The sequence below is a fragment of the Leptodactylus fuscus genome, chromosome 9, assembly GCF_031893055.1.
Source record: "Leptodactylus fuscus isolate aLepFus1 chromosome 9, aLepFus1.hap2, whole genome shotgun sequence".
Lineage (NCBI taxonomy): Eukaryota > Metazoa > Chordata > Amphibia > Anura > Leptodactylidae > Leptodactylus > Leptodactylus fuscus.
This window is the reverse complement of record NC_134273.1, coordinates 9,118,603-9,138,763: the sequence shown is the minus strand read 5'-3', so window position 1 is coordinate 9,138,763 and position 20,161 is coordinate 9,118,603. Positions and strand designations below refer to the sequence as shown.

At 46.1% G+C, this 20,161-nt stretch overlaps 1 protein-coding gene across 1 annotated transcript; it reads left to right on the top strand.

Moving 5' to 3' along the window:
• The first annotated feature begins 3,337 nt into the window (after positions 1 to 3,337).
• Positions 3,338 to 18,968, top strand: SLC35D1 (solute carrier family 35 member D1). The gene is made up of 12 exons (XM_075286410.1): positions 3,338 to 3,537; positions 6,800 to 6,833; positions 6,913 to 6,999; positions 8,888 to 8,955; positions 10,490 to 10,561; positions 11,460 to 11,528; positions 12,169 to 12,271; positions 12,827 to 12,919; positions 14,449 to 14,516; positions 14,996 to 15,074; positions 15,187 to 15,269; positions 16,380 to 18,968. Exons 1-12 carry the CDS (start codon positions 3,338 to 3,340, stop codon positions 16,486 to 16,488), a joined length of 1,065 nt encoding a protein of 354 aa, XP_075142511.1. The 3' UTR covers positions 16,489 to 18,968.
• The last annotated feature ends 1,193 nt before the right edge of the window (positions 18,969 to 20,161 follow it).

The window sequence follows — 20,161 nt, the reverse complement described above, 5'->3', positions numbered from 1 at the left end:
TGGCGTCGTCACTCTACATCCTCACCTTATCACATCGGAACAGATTTCCTGGATCAAGAAATACGATAAAATAAAAGAGAAAAGTGAAGTTTATTCCTAACAAACGTAAAGGTGCGAGCGCTGGCGGATATCGCTCTGTATATATAAGTTTTTAGTTCTTCTCCAACTATTCGCTGTATGTCAGATGTTGCTCCTTAAATATGTCCCAGCTTTCTTGAGGTCCTGAGTGACAAATCGGACTAAGTCTGGGCGCACAATCCTAATGGTGACTGAGGACCAAAGTGGGGTCACATGACCAGGTCGGCCATTTACAGATGTAGCATTACATTGATAACACAACGACGGCCATTGAAATCTATTGACAGAGGGTTTTTTTGGGGTTTACAACTCCTATTGATATTGGGGTCACCCCATCCGGATCCAGCGCAAAAAAGTCTCTACAAAAACCCCGTCCTTTGTTCTGGCGTTGGATCCTCCGTTCTCTTCCAAACCTGCGCTCGCTGGGCCAGAGGTAACGTGGCCAGTCACTGGCCTCTACGGTCACATGACAATATGGTAACCAACACGTGACCGCCAAAGCCAGTGATCACCTCATCTGGTCCTGCCGGCGGAGCTCAGGGGACGTGAGACTATACAGGGGGACCAGATAGGCGAGTAAAAGAGAGTTACACTGAGGTAACATGTACACAGTATATGGCTGCCCTATTGTGACCCCCCCCCCACACACACAACATGATGGCCCCCATACAGGAGCTCCAATACAATGAAGTTACTGTACTCAGAAGGTTCCTAGAGTGCGGCTCAGTCTACACTGGAGATACGTCATATACAGCGGTGACTATATGGCGGTATACAGACGTCCAGTCAGTCATACAATTGGCAAAGTTACAGACGGGCGCCCTAAATGTCTGATAACAGAGAACAATAGAGGCATAGAAAGTAGTAATGAGATTTGTGGAGCAACTGAACCTTGTGTGGTTATCAGAAGCCAAATATTGTCTATAGGGCCCCATGTGGCTATCAGAAGCCCAGTGCCCTAGTCCCAAGGAACAGACGAATATTGTCTATAGGGCCCCATAGGTGGTGACAGTCATTACTGGGCCCGGGACTATGAAGGGGCCCCAAAAGTGCCACATAAAATACGCCACTATTATAAATGGCACAGAGTATATAGCGGCCCCATCACAGATCTCACAAAGGGGCCCAGGAGCTTCTAGGTGCACTTCTGCCAACAACCAGAGACGTGTGCGCCCCCTCTGGCACAGTCACATCTTATAGTCCCTCCACTGACAGCGCCCCCTCTGGCAGAGTCACATGTTATAGTCCCACCACCAACAGCGCCCCCTCTGGCACAGTCACATCTTATAGTCCCTCCACTGACAGCGCCCCCTCTGGCACAGTCACATCTTATAGTCTCACCACTGACAGCGCCCCCTCTGGCACAGTCACATCTTATAGTCCCTCCACTGACAGCGCCCCCTCTGGTACAGTCACATCTTATAGTCCCTCCACTGACAGCGCCCCCTCTGGACAGTCACATCTTATAGTCCCTCCACTGACAGCGCCCCCTCTGGCACAGTCACATCTTATAGTCCGTCCACTGACAGCGCCCCCTCTGGCACAGTCACATCTTATAGTCCCTCCACTGACAGCGCCCCCTCTGGCACAGTCACATCTTATAGTCCGTCCACTGACAGCGCCCCCTCTGGCAGAGTCACATCTTATAGTCCCACCACTAACAGCGCCCCCTCTGGCACAGTCACATCTTATAGTCCCTGCACTGACAGCGCCCCCTCTGGCACAGTCACATCTTATAGTCCCTGTACTAACAGCACCCCCTCTGGCACAGTCACATCTTATAGTCCGTCCACTGACAGCGCCCCCTCTGGCAGAGTCACCTCTTATAGTCCCTGCACTGACAGCGCCCCCTCTGGCACAGTCACATCTTATAGTCCCTGTACTAACAGCGCCCCCTCTGGGACAGTCACATCTTATAGTCCCTGCACTGACAGCGCCCCCTCTGGCACAGTCACATCTTATAGTCCCTGTACTAACAGCGCCCCCTCTGGCAGAGTCACATCTTATAGTCCCACCACTAACAGCGCCCCCTCTGGCACAGTCACATCTTATAGTCCCTGCACTGACAGCGCCCCCTCTGGCACAGTCACATCTTATAGTCCCTGCACTGACAGCGCCCCCTCTGGCACAGTCACATCTTATAGTCCCTGTACTAACAGCGCCCCCTCTGGGACAGTCACATCTTATAGTCCCTGTACTAACAGCACCCCCTCTGGCACAGTCACATCTTATAGTCCCTGTACTAACAGCGCCCCCTCTGGGACAGTCACATCTTATAGTCCCTGCACTGACAGCGCCCCCTCTGGCACAGTCACATCTTATAGTCCCTGTACTAACAGCGCCCCCTCTGGCACAGTCACATCTTATAGTCCCTGTACTAACAGCACCCCCTCTGGCACAGTCACATCTTATAGTCCGTCCACTGACAGCGCCCCCTCTGGACAGTCACATCTTATAGTCCCTCCACTGACAGCACCCCCTCTGGCACAGTCACATCTTATAGTCCGTCCACTGACAGCGCCCCCTCTGGCAGAGTCACATCTTATAGTCCCACCACTAACAGCGCCCCCTCTGGCACAGTCACATCTTATAGTCCCTGCACTGACAGCGCCCCCTCTGGCACAGTCACATCTTATAGTCCCTGCACTAACAGCGCCCCCTCTGGCAGAGTCACATCTTATAGTCCCACCACTAACAGCGCCCCCTCTGGCACAGTCACATCTTATAGTCCCTGCACTGACAGCGCCCCCTCTGGCACAGTCACATCTTATAGTCCCTGCACTGACAGCGCCCCCTCTGGCACAGTCACATCTTATAGTCCCTGTACTAACAGCGCCCCCTCTGGGACAGTCACATCTTATAGTCCCTGCACTGACAGCGCCCCCTCTGGCACAGTCACATCTTATAGTCCCACCACTGACGGCGCCCCCTCTGGCACAGTCACATCTTATAGTCCCTGCACTGACAGCGCCCCCTCTGGCACAGTCACGTCTTACACAAGCTCCACCCCTACAGGTAGAAAGGAATCTCCTGGCAGCGACACTGCTGGGCGGTGACAATTTATCCACTCCGCCCAGAATCTACTATAAACCCGCCCACTCTACTAGTTGACCCAACACGCCACTCCCATATTCAAATCAGGACACTCCCCCTCCGCTGCTGCTCTAGTTTGGATGTCTAGCGTTCTAACCACGCCCACCCCCGACTCATCCTGCCCACGCTATTGGTCCAAAGTCCTCGCCACGCCTCCTTGTGAACCATGGCGGAAGTAAGCAGACGTCAGCATGCCGGGGTTAAAGGAGCGGCCTCCCCGGGGCCCCCCGCACACGGGGATGAGGAGGGTTTGGGGATGGCGGCCGAAACGATGACCGTGCTGATCAAGCTGCTGGCCGCCGGCTTCTATGGTGTCAGCTCCTTCCTCATCGTCGTGGTGAACAAGAATGTGCTGAGCGGCCGCAGGTATGGAGGCTCCGGGGACAGAGTCCAGTGTGTGGGGTGGAGGGAGGGGAGGAGGAGGCTGCTGGGGATGAGGGATGGAGATACAGTGTATCCAGCAGTGTGGTAGATAATTGTATCCTGCACTGCAAGACCCAGCGCTGATATATACACCTGTAATATATACTGTATCCTGCACTACAGTACCCAGCAGTGTAATATATACTGTGTCCTGCACTACACTAACCAGCAGTGTAATATATACTGTGTCCTGCACTGCACTAACCAGCAGTGTAATATATACTGTGTCCTGCACTGCACTAACCAGCAGTGTAATATATACTGTGTCCTGCACTGCACTAACCAGCAGTGTAATATATACTGTGTCCTGCACTGCACTAACCAGCAGTGTAATATATACACCGTCCTGCACTGCACTAACCAGCAGTGTAATATATACACCGTCCTGCACTGCACTAACCAGCAGTGTAATATATACACCGTCCTGCACTGCACTAACCAGCAGTGTAATATATACACCGTCCTGCACTGCACTAACCAGCAGTGTAATATATACACCGTCCTGCACTGCACTAACCAGCAGTGTAATATATACACCGTCCTGCACTGCACTAACCAGCAGTGTAATATATACACCGTCCTGCACTGCACTAACCAGCAGTGTAATATATACACCGTCCTGCACTGCACTAACCAGCAGTGTAATATATACACCGTCCTGCACTGCACTAACCAGCAGTGTAATATATACACCGTCCTGCACTGCACTAACCAGCAGTGTAATATATACACCGTCCTGCACTGCACTAACCAGCAGTGTAATATATACACCGTCCTGCACTGCACTAACCAGCAGTGTAATATATACACCGTCCTGCACTGCACTAACCAGCAGTGTAATATATACACCGTCCTGCACTGCACTAACCAGCAGTGTAATATATACACCGTCCTGCACTGCACTAACCAGCAGTGTAATATATACACCGTCCTGCACTGCACTAACCAGCAGTGTAATATATACACCGTCCTGCACTGCACTAACCAGCAGTGTAATATATACACCGTCCTGCACTGCACTAACCAGCAGTGTAATATATACACCTGTAATATATACTGTGTCCTGCACTATAATACCTAGCAGTGTAATATATACCATTTCCTGCTCTACAGTACCCAGTGCTGCTATATACACCTATAATATATACTGTATCCAGCACTGCAATACCTAGCAGTGTAATATATACCGTATCCTGCACTATAATGTCCAGCAGTGTAATATATACTGTATCCTGCACTACAGTACTCAGCTGTGTAATATATACCGTATCCTGCACTATAATGTCCAGCAGTGTGGTATATGCTTCACCCCGGATCCATTGCTGTTTGGCGCCTGTATCCTCGCTGGCGTTCCGTTGTGCGTTCCATTAGTCGCCAGCATGTAGCTCTTTACTGTTATTGGCGGCCTCGTCCATCAGTTATTACACGTTGTTGTACTTGTCACTTACAAGCCAATAATAATTGATCAGAATTTCCTGTTTGTTCTACTCCGTTACAATGTGTCACTGTCACCGTTGGCCCTGGATTAACTCCGTATTTTCTGCTATAATTAGCATTGTCCTAGAGGATTAGAATACCCCTGGCTAGTGCTATTAACCCCGTCATGTGCTTGCAATGATGTACCAAACAACTTTTGCACAATTGGAGTGTGATTGCCGCAGGTTGGTTGCAGAACAGCTGGCCGTGTTGTGTAGCAGACATTGCCTGTGACTTGTTGTGTGTCTATAAGGTGCCTGCATATTGCTGTGGCTACTAGTCACTCCCAAAGTCCCAGTTTTTGAGGCCAAGTCTCCTGTGATGATGCAATGGCGCGTCTCGTTTGGTTTCTATTAGTGGTCTTGGCTTTATAACTCTATGAATATACCTTTGGATTTTGGCTGAATGGTAATCGCTGCAGTGGGGTAAGGGCATGTTTTGCTTTTGGGCCCCCGATGTAAGTTCAGCTACACAACATGCGGCCATATGCTTGGTGGATGAGTAGTCGTTGTGGCACATGGACTGAGTAGTGCGGCGGCTGCAGTATTTTGGGTGACTGTTATTTTGATCCCATTTTAATTTCTGGGTATCTACAGGAAGGGGGCGCTCTGCTGGATACTCCATAGCATGGGCCTATACTGTGGCCTCAAAGGCTGAGCCAGAAAGGAAATTTGTACAACTCGATCCAAGTCACACGATACAAATTGCACGTGGTTAATGTGGTGCAGGATGACAACCAATATGGCGGACGATGTTGCTTCACCCAGTTCTTTATTGGTCACCACTTTGTAGAACCGAAGAACATCTTTTCATGGAATTTTTTACTACTGACTTGTTAGGAACTTTGGAATTTCAGAAAACTAGATTTTACTGCTGGGGGTTTGTTACTTTGTGTCAATCAGTCCTGTGCTTTGGTCCATGTGGTTTCAATCTAGTAAAACCCACCAGGCTCTGGGAATATTATTACAGGGCGACTGGCGCTTGCCTGGGGCCTGGCTGGGCGATGTGTCTGTTTCCGTACAGCGCAGGGGTCTTGTCATGAACACAATGTACCGCGTCCTCCCCAAATTCTAATTTCATTTTGCTTGCATGGACCTTGAGACATTTTATTCCTCGGCTTTGAGCCACGTCTCTGGTTTTGTGCTGTATTTTACGGGTTACCTTTTTTTTTTTTTTTTCTGGTTTGTCTGTCTGAATTCACATTAGAGTAATATGGCCTCCATGTTGGTCATCAGTCAGGCGATCCAAATTAAGTTTTCCGTGCTGGAGGGTCAGGTTGTCATTTGTGGTGACGCGAAATCTGTTTTATTGGGATGTTAAAGTTTGAAGCAACTTTCCCTCTAAATTTGAAGTGGTCACCCAGCTTTTCCAGACTCCTGAATGGTTAATACGCTGTATTATGTAACTTCTCTACGCACAAGGAAAGTTGGGTTGTGACTCGCATTGTAATCTGCAATGATGGTTCTATTGCTGGTCACCCAACTTTCCCAATATCAGTCTGCCGGAATAAAGTTGTCGCCATGCTTTCTATTTACTGCGGAGTCTTCACAACGGCCTTACCTCAAATAGCATCTGATCTGGTGCGCACATTCCTGACCCTGCAGACTTGCACACTCATGTTACAGCCATAATTATCTGAGTATAAAGCAGATGTGATGTAGCAGTGCCGTGCGCGCGCTGCGCCGAGTGATCCCAGCAGGGAATAATGGCGCTCTGTTCTGTCTTGCAGGTTTCCCTCCTCGCTGTGTGTTGGACTTGGCCAGGTCAGTAAAGAAGCCTTGGGTTGTGTTTCTTGGTCGTGACGTCGCTGCTGCTAACACTGAGCGTTCTTGTTCCTTGCAGATGCTGGCGACAGTGGTCGTGCTCTGGGTGGGAAAGGCTCTGAGGGTGGTGCACTTCCCAGATTTCGACAGGCACATACCTCGGAAGGTAATCCTGACTAATAGTTCTCCTCCAGCAGCCGCAGGGAACTTTATTTTTTTTACGAGGGTGCTACTGGAAGGGTTTGCTGTTTGGTTGCCACACTCCCCTTAAAGGAGCCAATGAAACCAAAGGTTGACGGCTTATAATAGTGCGGCAGCGTTATAAGGGGAGCGGCCGATGCCAGCTGTGCTTGCATGGAAACTGTCTCCGCATTGGAATTATTTGACAAGATCTTGGGGGCCGGGAGTTCTCCACACTATTGTGAGCCATTGTCCAGCTGGTGGCTGATAACAGGGAATAATAGCACATAGTAATAGCGCACACTAATCTACATAGTAAATGCAGATAAAGTAATCATCATGATAAGTGGTGCTGTGTTCTCCTATTCTTATCAGACACCCTGTCTTCACAAGGGGAGGGGGCAGGGTTCAGTGCGGATGTAAATAAGGGGGCACAGCGGATGTAAATAGGGGGGGCACAGCGTGCTTTAATAACATCATGAAGCAATTACAAGTTTCCTCAAGGCCACATCTAGTAATAGGAAACACCTCTGCCCTGTTATATAGGCTGACGTCAAGAGTTTATACAGCGGATTAAATTTATCCCATATCCATGAGATTGGGGAGGGGGATCAGTGTCTCTTGAAATGGGCCTGACTGCTGACCTCCACCGGTCATGAGGGTCGGGGTCCTGATTATCTCCCCCACACCACCCTATGAATGAAGCAGCCATTGCACATGCCCTCTGCTTCCACATTCCCAACTATTCAGTTCTAATCCTATCCTGTGGGTTAAATCTGTTGCCCCTTAAAGGGGAGGGGGGGTGTACTGTGGTAGCAAAATGTCTGCTTTCTTCCTGAAATAGTGCCATACCTGTACACAGGTTGTGTGAGGTGTTGCTGTTCAGCCCCATTCACTTTAGATCTGTGGACAGGTGTGCTACGGTTTTTGGAGGAAAGCAGCTATGGGCAAGCCCCCTGGTTCATGTGATCACTGGGGTCCCTGTAACCACTTATTGGAATATCCCTTCAATAAATCACTAGGACGAAGGAGGTGCAATCCTCCAGGTCAATGACTCTTGGGGTCTCCTGTACCTCTTCTGGGGCTTTCCATTGACTTTAGTCCCATACGCTTGAGGTCTCCTTTAAGTTAATCATTCACTTTCCACCTTACGTCTTGCAGACAGGTAGGCACTTCATATTTATATTGGACTGCCATGAATTCAGGGCTTTATAAGATTCCTGCTTTTGTAGCCAAGATTCGCACCCTTGTGTACATAACAGGACGGCCATTGTCTGCTGGGGATATATAAAAATGTAATGGCGTACGGCACCTCCTGCAGTTACTGCACAACAATGTTGATTATAGCTGTGCAAATGGAACACGGCCCCATGACAATGGCGGTATTCATTATCCATCACCGGCTATGACGTCTCTAACATTTATTACGAAGACTTGTTCCTTCCTAATCCAAGGAGGTGCCGACCAAGGTCCGGTTTTCCCCATTTGCGTAGTTCTCATGGTAGGCTGGGAGTTGTAGTTTCATCTCAGCTGAAGGCTTACTGATTGGAGACCGGCGCTACAGATAAATGGGTCATAAGTGTCTTATGGAGATGGGGGGGGGGGGGGGGGGGGGGTTCTTTACTTTTCTTGACCATTCATGTCTGTCAAAAAAAGAGACAATTGGACACTGACCTAGTATGACCTAGTATAACCTATATACGTACATTTACCGCGCATTATCACAATGATCCGGCCGCACCTATTGAAACCAGTCGGGCCAGAAAGAAATTCTTCAGACTTTTGATAATATCAGAAGGGAAAAATTTTTTTAAATATTTTTTCCTCCGTGATGTCACTGTCCTCTATATAATCAATCTTCTCTTTTATTCCAGACTTTTCCGCTACCTCTCTTGTATTTTGGAAATCAAATAACAGGATTGTTCAGCACAAAGAAGCTAAAGTAAGAGCGATACCCTACACCGTCCCTGAAATGTGGCTGGCGCCGGATTAGCTTTATTAAGGTTTAGAGCGTGACCCCTCTCGAGAAACCAGCAGTTTGTGCGCAGCGGAGCGTTTTCCAAATATAGCGGAAAAAATTGAAACCCTCTGCTGTTATCACTAGGGGGCGCCATGTGTAGGATCCTACTAACCTCACTAGACCTTTAAGTCCTGGGGTCACTAGTTTATGTCTAGAGAGTTGTTCAACTTAAGGCTTCTTGTCTTAGGACCACCTTTAAGACTAGGGTAAAATTAAAGGGAGTTTTGATTCCTATATTTTAGTTATTCATACTATTTTCTAACGTGTATTTACAAATTTCCCTTTTAATAATCATTACTTAAAGGGGTTAAGCAGAAGTCAAAAACATGGCTGCTTTCTTGTCTGGTGGTCGCATGGCAATGCCACATGTCCATCCCATTAAAATGAAGGGGACGGAGTTGCAGCATGGTCATATGATCAACAGACATGATGTCTCTTCCTGAAAAGAAGAAAGCGGCCATGTTTTAGAAGACTTGAACAACCACTTTAAAGGAGTTTTGCCATTACAGACACTACAGAATGGGGGAGGGGGGAGATAAGTGTCACATCACGAGGGATCTGACCCAGGAGACCCACAGTGATGAGGAGATGGGAGCCCAGGAGTCTTGTCGGTGAGGCCTCGGTCTGTTTTCCAGACCAATCCTCTATTCACTTCTGTGGGGCTTCTGGGGTCTCAATCTCTGAAGTGAAAACACCGGTCCAGCAAACGCACTGGGTCTCCTTTCAGGGGAACTTCTGTACCCCCTCAGTCTCCTGATCGCAGGGGGTCCCGACTGTCCCATCTGACACCTATTTCCTACTCTGTTAAAGTTCTTTTGCCATTACAGATACTCATCCCCAATCCACAAAGTCAATAAAGTTTATTGAAGTGTTCATAGGAAATGCCCTGTACATATAGGCCTTCATTGGCCTTGTTGTCCATAGCAACCAATCTCAAATCAGATTTCAGCTTTCATTTTCTTAAGTGCAGTTCAGAAACGAAACATGAGTTCTGATTGGTCTACGGCTTGTTCACTTTTATCGTAACCAGCTTTATTGACACATTCTTGGGCATACTATGCATAGACCGGTATTCCATAGAAATAATCGCCTGGTACGGTCCATGACTGTGTGTAATAGCGGAGGTCTGTTTACGGCTCCCACTTGTGAGATATATCAGCGTGAGGGTTATGGCGGTGTAATATAAGCCGTCCGCTGCGGCAGCCTCATGTGTCTTCTATATTTATGGACATGTGCTTGTCATTAGACAATGTTAAGCGGACGCGGTAAAGGTTTTCCGGGAATTGTATATTCTCGTACTGCCATGGTATCTGAGCTGACACGTTTATAGAGTGATATTTATTACTGAGCTCTAGGATTACCCAGCTTTCTCAAATTCCTGAATGGTTATAAATGTTTTGATTTTTTGCAGTTTCATACCGAGCTATAAATGCATAAAAATTTCTTTTCTTTGCAGTCTCCCCATGTTCACCGTTCTCCGACGCTTTTCAATCTTGTTTACAATGATGGCGGAAGGATTCTTACTCAAGTGAGTGCAGCCAAGAATGGGACATATATATATATATATATATATATATATATATATATATATATATATATATATATATATATATATATATATATATATATATATATATATATATATATATATATATATATATATATATATATGAGAGAGGACCTGTGTAAGATAGCTGGTGCAATATTTCTTAGTCTCCTAATTGCCCTTGGAAGCGGATATTGGTTTAGGCCGATCCTGCGGTCAGACATGTGACCATACCGCTCTGAGAACAGTGCCTCTTGTGGTATATGTGTGTAATTATCAGTTGTCATAGATTCTATAGAACACACCAGTCATTTTGGGATGTGGACAGTCAATTTGTTAGGCACAACTGTGTGTTATCCTATTTAATCTCATAGGAGACACATTATATTGTATTTCTAGTGACACTAAGGGCAGGTTCACACCTGCGCCTGGTCTCCACTTTGCGGGTTTCCATCTTCTGGACAGGAGACTGAAACCCAGCAGTCAGTTTTCAAACCTATTCACTTGAATGAGTTTGCAAAGTGGCTGCCGTGAGCGTCTTGTGCTTTTCTGCAGCAAAACTGTATTTATTTTTTTTTTTTTAACCGGACACAAAGTTGGACATGCAGGACTTTGTGTCTGATTTAAAAAACAAAAAACAAAACAGTTTCGCCGCGGAGACCAGAAGATGCTCATGGGCAGTCACTTTGCAAATCCATTCAAGTGAATGGGTTTGACAACTGACCGCCGGGTTTCCGTCTCCTGTCCAGTTTCTTGGGCAGAAGACTGAAACCCACAAAGCGGAGACCAGGCGCAGGTGTGAACCCGCCCTGACTCTGAGCATAAAGTTAATGAACAAAAATATTTTGGCCTCTTTGTGACTGTACGCTTATTTCTACAGGAAAAAGTTCTCTCGTAGCATCCAGATGACGGTTTTTGCCATGATAATCGGGGCATTCATAGCTGCCAGGTAAATTATTTTAGCAGCTAAACTATTTTAGTGCACAATGCGGTTACATATCATTATATATGTGTGTGTGTGTGTGTATATATATATATATATATATATATATATATATATATATATATATATATATATATATATATATATATATATATTAGTGTGTTTATTTGTTTTTACAAAAATGGCCACTTACAATACTGTGTAAGCGGCCATTTTCTCGTGGCCTGTGGGCATGCTCTGCTCAAGGCCCGAGGCCTTAGAAGTTACAAACCATCGCCGGAAGAAGAAGCTGAAGATGATGATGCTGCTGAAGAAGAGGAGGCAGCGCTGGAGAGAGTTCTCTCGCAGCATTGGGGACGCCCCCAGTGCTGCAAGAGAGCTCATATACATACCGACAAGAACCGGGATTGTAGGCGAACGGCGGCGCAGCAAAGACGATGAAAGGCAGGAGAATAGCCTTTCTTAAGGCTATTCTGATGTGGTACCTACAAAAAATTTTCTGTCTGATGGGATCCCTTGAATATTACTACAATATTATATATATGTGTATATTTTAATTATTAAATTTTTTTAATGTTGTTGCTATTTATTGTTTTATATGATTTTTACATTTATTTTATTTATTTATTTATTTTTCTCTCTATAGTTCTGATTTGGCATTTGACCTTGAAGGTTACATATTCATCCTGGTCAATGATGTCTTAACAGCTGCCAATGGTGCTTATGTAAAACAAAAGTTGGACTCCAAGGTAAGTGGCTGGAATAGTTATAGTGATATTCTAAGGAACTCCAATGAATCTGGCTGCCTCAGTTACATTCATGGATCAGAGCTCAGTGATCAGTGGCCATTGCTGTCCTGGGATACCCTTAGGTGTGCCCTTATGTTTTGCTCTTTAGCTTTGCAGCCTTGTATCTATCTCACGACAGCAATACTAAACCATAACTAAAGTGCAGAACATAAGGGCACACCTAAGGGTATCCCAGGACAGCAATGGCCACTGATCACTGAGCAGATTCAGATTCTGTGCAATTTTTATATCTGCATCTGCTGGGGGAGGAGAGGGGACCATTACATTTCTTGGGCTCTTTGCATGTAGCCTAGAGACATTTCATGGCGGTGATACTTCCCTTTGTAGACGGAGTCAGGAATCGCAGCCGTGTTAGCCCTTGTAGTGCATGTCATTGGGCAGGTGTGTAAGCACTATATACTTGTAGCTGAGCCCACAGCCTATATCTGAAGAGAAGGATCATTTTGTCCAAACATTGTTATACCCAATAAATGTTGATGTATTTTGATATTTCAGGAACTTGGGAAGTACGGGTTGCTTTACTACAACGCGTTATTCATGATTGTACCGACGCTGGTCATCGCCTATGTGACTGGAGACATCCAAAAGGTAAGACAAGCGGCAACGACATTAACCCAATCTTATTGCCGTCCTGTAATTGTAAATCTGTTTTCAGATCCCTCTGCAGGAACCCATGATGAGTCTCTTTGCTGTTTTTCCCACCATACAAATCATTGGTTGTTCTATCGTAATAAGCAGTCGCCATTAGCGCTATACAAGGGATGGGCACGTGTCCTTCTTAGTGAAGCCTCGGTCTAATAAATCCCAAAAAAATAGTAGCAGCATACAACTTGGTTTGGCGGTCACTAGTTAGAGCTCTGGTGCTCCTGTTTGTCTCAGTGTAGTTACAGGATAATGGTGACTTTGTGTTAGGGTCAGGGGGTGCGGTGTATGTGCGGTATACAGTCGCTGTGTATGTGCTGCTAGTGGGGACGGCACAGGCCCCCAAACAAAGGACGTCTGTCTGTCTGTGAAAGGGAAGGAAAAAAAAAAAAAAAAATCCTAAACGGTTCAGCCTCTCTGTATGGTCTGCTCCTGAAAGCAATGAGCGCTGCGCCTGTCAGCGGATGATTTATATTGTATTTGTACATGGAATAGATTGGGATCTCCAGGCGGGGTAATTGCTGTGAAGTAGAAGCACGATGGGTGTCACTGTCATGTAAGCCGGAAGCAGAAGTCTGAGCAAATGACCATATAGCTGTGAGTTGTAATGGCCGTAGTCTAATGCTACTGAATGCCTGTGCTCGTTGGATTAAAAGGATTTTCCAGGACTTTCATATTGATCACCTATCCTTAGTGTGGGTCATTAATATGTGATTGGTGGGGGTCTGACATGAGACCCCCACTGATCAGCTGGTTGAAGAGGCCGCAGTGGTTCACAGAATACCAAGCACAGCACCATACCGATCATAATGGCCGTGCTTGGTATTGCAGCTCAGTCCTATTTACTTGAACGGAGTGACCTGCTGTTGCACCACATGACAGATGACGATGGTGTCATTGGTGCAGGGAAGAGGTCTCTTCAGACAGCTGATCAGCGAGGTTCCATATTTCAGACCCCCCTTCCCAAACAATCACACACTAATGACCTATCCTGAGTATAGGACATCCTTATGCAAGTCATGGAAAAGCCCTTTTACTGACGGTCAGTAGGTCCTTAAAGGGACTGGCTGCGCTAGTGCCTAAGCGACTCCCTAGATCACCGCACTGCACCCCTGAAATGCCATTGTGTCATGCTGATGGGTTGCAATGCCAGCTGGGGGCCTGATGTCCTCCGGGTCTACCATATATGTATGTAAGGCTGACTGGTATAATACACTGCTGTACAGAAGTATTACCATGTATTATAGAAGCAAATCACCTGTTCAATAGGATTCTCTTAAACACAGTGTATATGAATGCAGCCCTACAAAGAGCTTTCTTTTGGTGTAAAAAGTTAATTCACAGACCATTGGTATCATTGCAATAGTGACAATCCAAACTAGAAAATCCTGACGTGACTTACCGTGAGGTGTAACCTGACGAGTCCTGTGCTACGTTCTGTAATCCTGTCCTGATGTCTGTCTATGTTCTTGCAGGCGGTGGAGTATGAAGACTGGAGCGATCCCTTCTTTGTCTTGCAGTTCTCGCTCTCCTGTGTAATGGGGTACGTCCATTAGTCTTATAAATGTGTCATTGACAGGAAGGGTAATACATTGGGGTTATAGTATAGTGGATATGTACATGGGGATAGAAGACCATGAAGAGAAAATGTCATTCTCATGTGAATGGGGTTTGCGGATCAATGTGCTCGCTGAACAACCGCATTTAGACGCGTGGAACTTGTTTTCAGACGGAATATCCACAATATCAAATGTATTGCAGCAATTTCTCTAGCGGAGCCTTCGCCAAGTGAGTTGTAGTGAGAGAGGGGTTAATATTGAGGCTATTGGGGGGGGGGGGGGACGACACAGAATTCTGTATATCAGCGGGGAGCAATTTGGTGACAGTGCATCAAAGCAGTCTCCACAGCCCCATCTGCTGGCTGTTTATGGGCACTACAGCTACGCACAACGTTCCATTTTTCTGGTGCCTGCGCAGGCTGGAGCTGGTTTCTATGCTAACAATCTAATTCTTATTTTCCAGTTTCATCCTCATGTATTCCACGGTCCTATGTACCCATTATAATTCTGCCCTGACGACCACCATAGTCGGATGCATCAAGGTATGTCAGGTTTTTGCCTTTTGGGCTTTAGAGCTGGTCCAGGTCTCTGTAGCACTTACATGCAGAGCTATCTGATTGATATATTTCATGTCGCTTTTCTTTTTCTTTCCAGAATATCTTAATAACCTACATTGGAATGTTTTTCGGCGGGGATTACATCTTCTCCTGGACAAACTTCCTGGGGTTAAATATCAGGTAAGGGCTCAGACTTTTGCTTGGCGAATTCAGGTCTTGCTACAATTTATAGGGATTATGAAGGGAGAATAAAGACTCTGCATTCTCCATTCTTACTAATTTGCAGGGCAGGGACAGACGTCTTGTTCCTGAGCCTCACCTGCTGATTCCTTGACGTTACATGAGTCGCTGCTCCCTACTGCTGCTTGTACGTAGGGTTGGTCATGTGACTGCTGCACCCCCTTCTGCGCTCTGCAAATCTGAGAATGGGACTGACTTGTATAACCCAATTAATAAGGATGGCTGTCCTGATAATCAGTGGGGGTCCTGAGGCTTGGACCCCACCAATCAGACAGAGGGTGACTTTGTGTCCAGTTTTGCAGTGGAGAGGCAGAAGACGCTCACGGGTGGACACTTGGCAAACTCATTCAAGTGAATGGGTTTGAAAGCTGTCGGGTTTCAGTCTCCTGTCCAGTTTCTCGGGCAGAAGACTGAAACCGGCTGGATTGCCTAAAGCGGAGACCAGGCGCAAATGTGAACCTGCCCTGTCTGAATTCCTACAGGCTCCACTTTCAATGTTTTGCTAGGGCTATAGCTGAATGGGCCACTGATGCCACATTTTGGAAGACTGTCTCTAAGGCCCGGGTTCACAGCTGTGTTTGGGTCATTCTGTTCCCCTCTCTGCATGACAGATTTGGAGAGAAAATTCCTGAAAGCAGCACTTTTCTCTCCGCATTTCTCATGTGGAACCACACAGACCCCCCCCCCCCCCCCTTAGTCTATGGGGTCTGTGGGTTTTCTAAGGTGTTCTTTGCTTAATGCAGATTAGGTTTTTGATCGGGGGGGGTCCCCCAAGCAGAACCCCTGAACGGAAACCCACGTGCAGATGTGAACCAGGCCTAAAAGGAAAACTTTTATTAAAAGGGTATCCAGACTAAACCTGGACCCCCACACCGATCAGCTGTTTAGAGCCCGAGTGACAGATCAGTACTGCGTCCTCTCGCCGTTCTGTACATTGACTAGTGACTGCGCTTTATAGGTCACATATTGCAATTCGCAAGAGCCATATTGAGGTTTTTATTATGTTTTTCTGATTCTCCTCCTCCTATAATCCCCTCTTCCTTCCTGTAGTATTGCCGGCAGTCTGGTGTATTCCTACATCACCTTCACAGAAGAGCACATGAAGCAACAACCGGAGTCTATCAGTAAACTGGACATTAAGGGGAAGACTGCGGTGTGAGCGCCCCCACTTGGTCAGCCCCCTCCACCGCCATGAGCGCCACGTGCTCTGCATGTCATGGACGTGAGCTCATGCGCCAAGCTATTGCTAATTTGCACAATGATTTTAATTGAGACAATGCCTTTTTATATATTTTAGATAAACTGTTTTTAGCAGAACCTTGTATTTAATTCCGGAGCTGTAAAATTATTTTTTTATAATTCCGCTCTTCCAATACATTTCATTCCAACCCCAGGACTGCACAGCCCAGTGTCTGCACCTCGTACAGCGCCTCAGCCAAGTTTTAATGGTTTTATTTTTTTATCATGTCCGCTCCTCCAGTCTTGATACTTAAAGGGACACCGGTACTAGGATAGATCTGCATTGGAGCAGCCATATTTTTTGTTCCTTGTGGTTGCAGGCGACTTATTTCGATACTGCGACACGTCCTGATCTGGAAGGACGACGTTTTACATTGAGATTAATACTTCATGGTGCATAATGAATTTTTTGCTTAAGGCATCGGTAGCAGGACAGTCTGTTATGTTAAGATATCGATCATGTGCCCTAATAATTGGCAGCTGCACTCTTTAAAGGGGTATTCAGAATCGGGTATTGATGGCCCCCCAATATAAGATCAGTGTTATATGCTCCCTATATGTGACTTGTATTCTATTCACTACTTCGGGTCTGCAATCTAACAGCCCCATAGATGTGACTGAAGGGGCTTTCTGTTCCCTGATAGACTGGGGGACCCCCTTAGTCAGACCCCTCACCGATTGTATGTGGTGGCCCAATCCCTTTAAGGCACCTTGTAAATACTTGAACATAATAGGCAGTGTCATGATGTCCTTTTTTAATAGTAGGGTATAGATGAGGTCCTATATCTATAGAGTCCTTATTTACAAGGTTTTATTTTTCTATGAAAAAACAATCCACAATTCTTGCTGCTAATTTGGGGCAGAGCAGTGTTATTTCACAGCTGATGGCTTGTTACAGTGTCTCGTGGATTGATGTTCATGCTGTTCTATCACAGTGATAGAATCGGAGCGGTATAAAAGTTCCTCGTGTGTCTTACCCCCTTTATCTGATCGCTGACCCCGCCCATTTGTCACTTGACTCATTTAGAGAGTGTTCCATAATGGAATGTAGAATGGTTGGGGAGTCGGTGGAGTATTTACTGTGTATAGTCCTTCTCACTCTATGTACTTCCAGCTAAACATGAAGCTGACCGCTATACAGTGAATGTCCTTCCACTTCCTAATATATATCCTGAGGGTTTTCTGTACAGATGGATTACACTAGGTGATACTAAAACACGTGTGACTTGTCTGCATCTTTCACAGCCAGATCTCATGTTGCTGTCACGAGACGTTTATTGCAATCTATGGTACGGTATTGCACATTTGGACTTTGTGTCTGTCCCAATGTGACACCATAGAGATGCATTGCAATGTCAGTGTGGCCCTAACCTAAACAGACCACTGTGCACACCTCTATAGATGAGCTTACGGCATCCTGCCTGCACAGTGAATTGCTGAGCTCCCTCTAGTGGTGGCTGCCGGTGTCAGGTTTAGAGCTCTGTACAGGAAACTGCTTAAACATGGTTATATATTAGGAACTGAAATTACATGGTGGACGTTCATTGTAAAGGGGTTGTCCAGTTTAGTTTTTCATGACCTCCCAGAACCCCACTGATCAGCTATTTAAGGGGTGGCAGCAATGCTTGTCAGCTTCACTATTTACATTGCATGCAGTTTGTTTCATGGTCATTATCGGACAGTATGCATTGTAAACAGTGGATTAATGGAAGGTCCCCCATCCCCCACTAAATTTACTGCCCCTTGAAACATTGGACTGGTTCTGGCCAGGCTGCAGGCTACATGGATGACTTCTAATAGCACATTCACCCTGCACAACCCTCTGCTCACAGCATGTCCTGTATACTAGGCCCTGACATTCGACCCAGAAAACTGGATTGCAATTGTGGTTTCCAGCAGAGGCCACAGACTTGTGATGGCAGGATTGAATGTCCAAAAATCATCCATGTAACTTAGTCCTTGTTGAACCCCCCAAGTCACCCATTGTTCTGCAGGAGTCATGATGGAGGGCGCCACCTCTCTGCAGTAATGAAGTACTTCCCTCTCTGCGCCCTTCTTATTTAGTGTTCACATTGGCTGCCATTGCTGTGCCTGTCCTCACTACGAGCCAGAGATAGTGGCAGCCCCGATCTGCTGTGTGCAGGCACATAAACCATGTATGATGGCTTACTATACTGCCTGCAGGGGGCAGTCTTGTGACTGCACTGCTGCCAGTAAAGCTGTGTTCTCATTGGTCTGTTACTTTATACTTTTGTACATTGTTTTATGTGTCTGGACTGTGTGGATTCTTACGAACAAAACCATGGAGTATATGAGGCCTTATTTCTGTACAGTACTGTTTGATTTTTTGCCATTTGTATATGTACAATCAAATACTTTTAAACATGACTATATATAAAACTTGTGCTTGTCTGTCTCTTTATTCCCCTCACTTGATCCTCAAATTGGGCTTCTAGCAGAGGTATTACCATGGGATTGGTAACCTTGTCCATCACACTGCAGCACTAGGTTGGCTTTCTATATAGCAGACCCCCGATGGTGCGCCCTGGGTACCCCGGCCTGATACTGTATATAGACCAGTAGTAACAGGCAGGGATATGCTGTATCCCTGTGTACCGCACCAGTTTGATGGATTTTGTTGCATTGGTTGTATCCTAAGATTTCCCCTCTTCAAACAATCCCAATTTTGGCTTCCATACAAGATCTGCAGTGTGTGAACCAGGAAGACTAGGACCGCCTTTGAATCTGTTACATCTCCATAAATAAATGAGGATTTTCACATCTTTTCCAAAAAGATTTAATTTCCAAAAAAAAAAAAATTAAAAACGAGAAATACCAACAGTGCAAATGAAGGAAAGTGAGTTCTGATCGACGGCGTCGATAACTTACATTCAGGTAAAGCTCAGTTCTTATCAGGTAATGTAGAAAGGTTTTATTTCTGCAGAAAAACAGAGCGATAATAACTTGTCTGAAGCCATTCTCATTCACACGACTTACTATAATGCCTTAGCATTGTGCCCGTGATCTGCACCCCCTGCCGCCCTCTCCTCTATGGTGGGGAAGGGAGGGCTTTGGTCACTGTCACCTATGAAGCTACTCAATCCTGACATCCTATAGTCACTATCCTACCTCACCGAATCTCAACAAGTGCGTGACACCAGCCTGATGGGGATAAAGCTCTAAAGCTGCAAAAAAAGTTGTATACCCTTTATTTTACTAAAGTTTAGAAAAGGAAGTTTTAATTTTTTTTTAAACCAATTTTTTTTTTTTTTATTTTCCTACAAAACCCAATTGACCGCTATAGAACAGGAAGCATCGTCTGGAGCTGCACACTTGTGATCAGCAGCTTTCTTAAAGGGGTTGTCCAGGGATCTAACCCTGGCTCATGTGATCAGGGATGATCCCCCTGGAGTATGTGATGGGGCCTGGGTTAGTAAAGCCAGTCTCCATAGTAAAGGTAACGTCCTGGGAGAGGACAGGGGATCGGATCAATCATGTGTACTGCTAAAGTAAAATTACAGCCCCTGGACAACCCCTTAGTCTTAAGAGTATAGGTAATCTCTGATCACGTTATCACCGCCACCTCTGCCTTG

What these genes read in the sequence shown, in the direction of transcription:
- SLC35D1 (XM_075286410.1), top strand. Translation starts at nt 3,338, where the DNA reads ATGGCGGAAGTAAGCAGACGTCAGCATGCCGGGGTTAAAGGAGCGGCC. An exon ending in ACAGGCACATACCTCGGAAG is followed by an intron (nt 7,000 to 8,887) that starts GTAATCCTGACT and finishes CTTTTATTCCAG; the next exon opens with ACTTTTCCGCTACCTCTCTT. An exon ending in GCGGAAGGATTCTTACTCAA is followed by an intron (nt 10,562 to 11,459) that starts GTGAGTGCAGCC and finishes TTATTTCTACAG; the next exon opens with GAAAAAGTTCTCTCGTAGCA.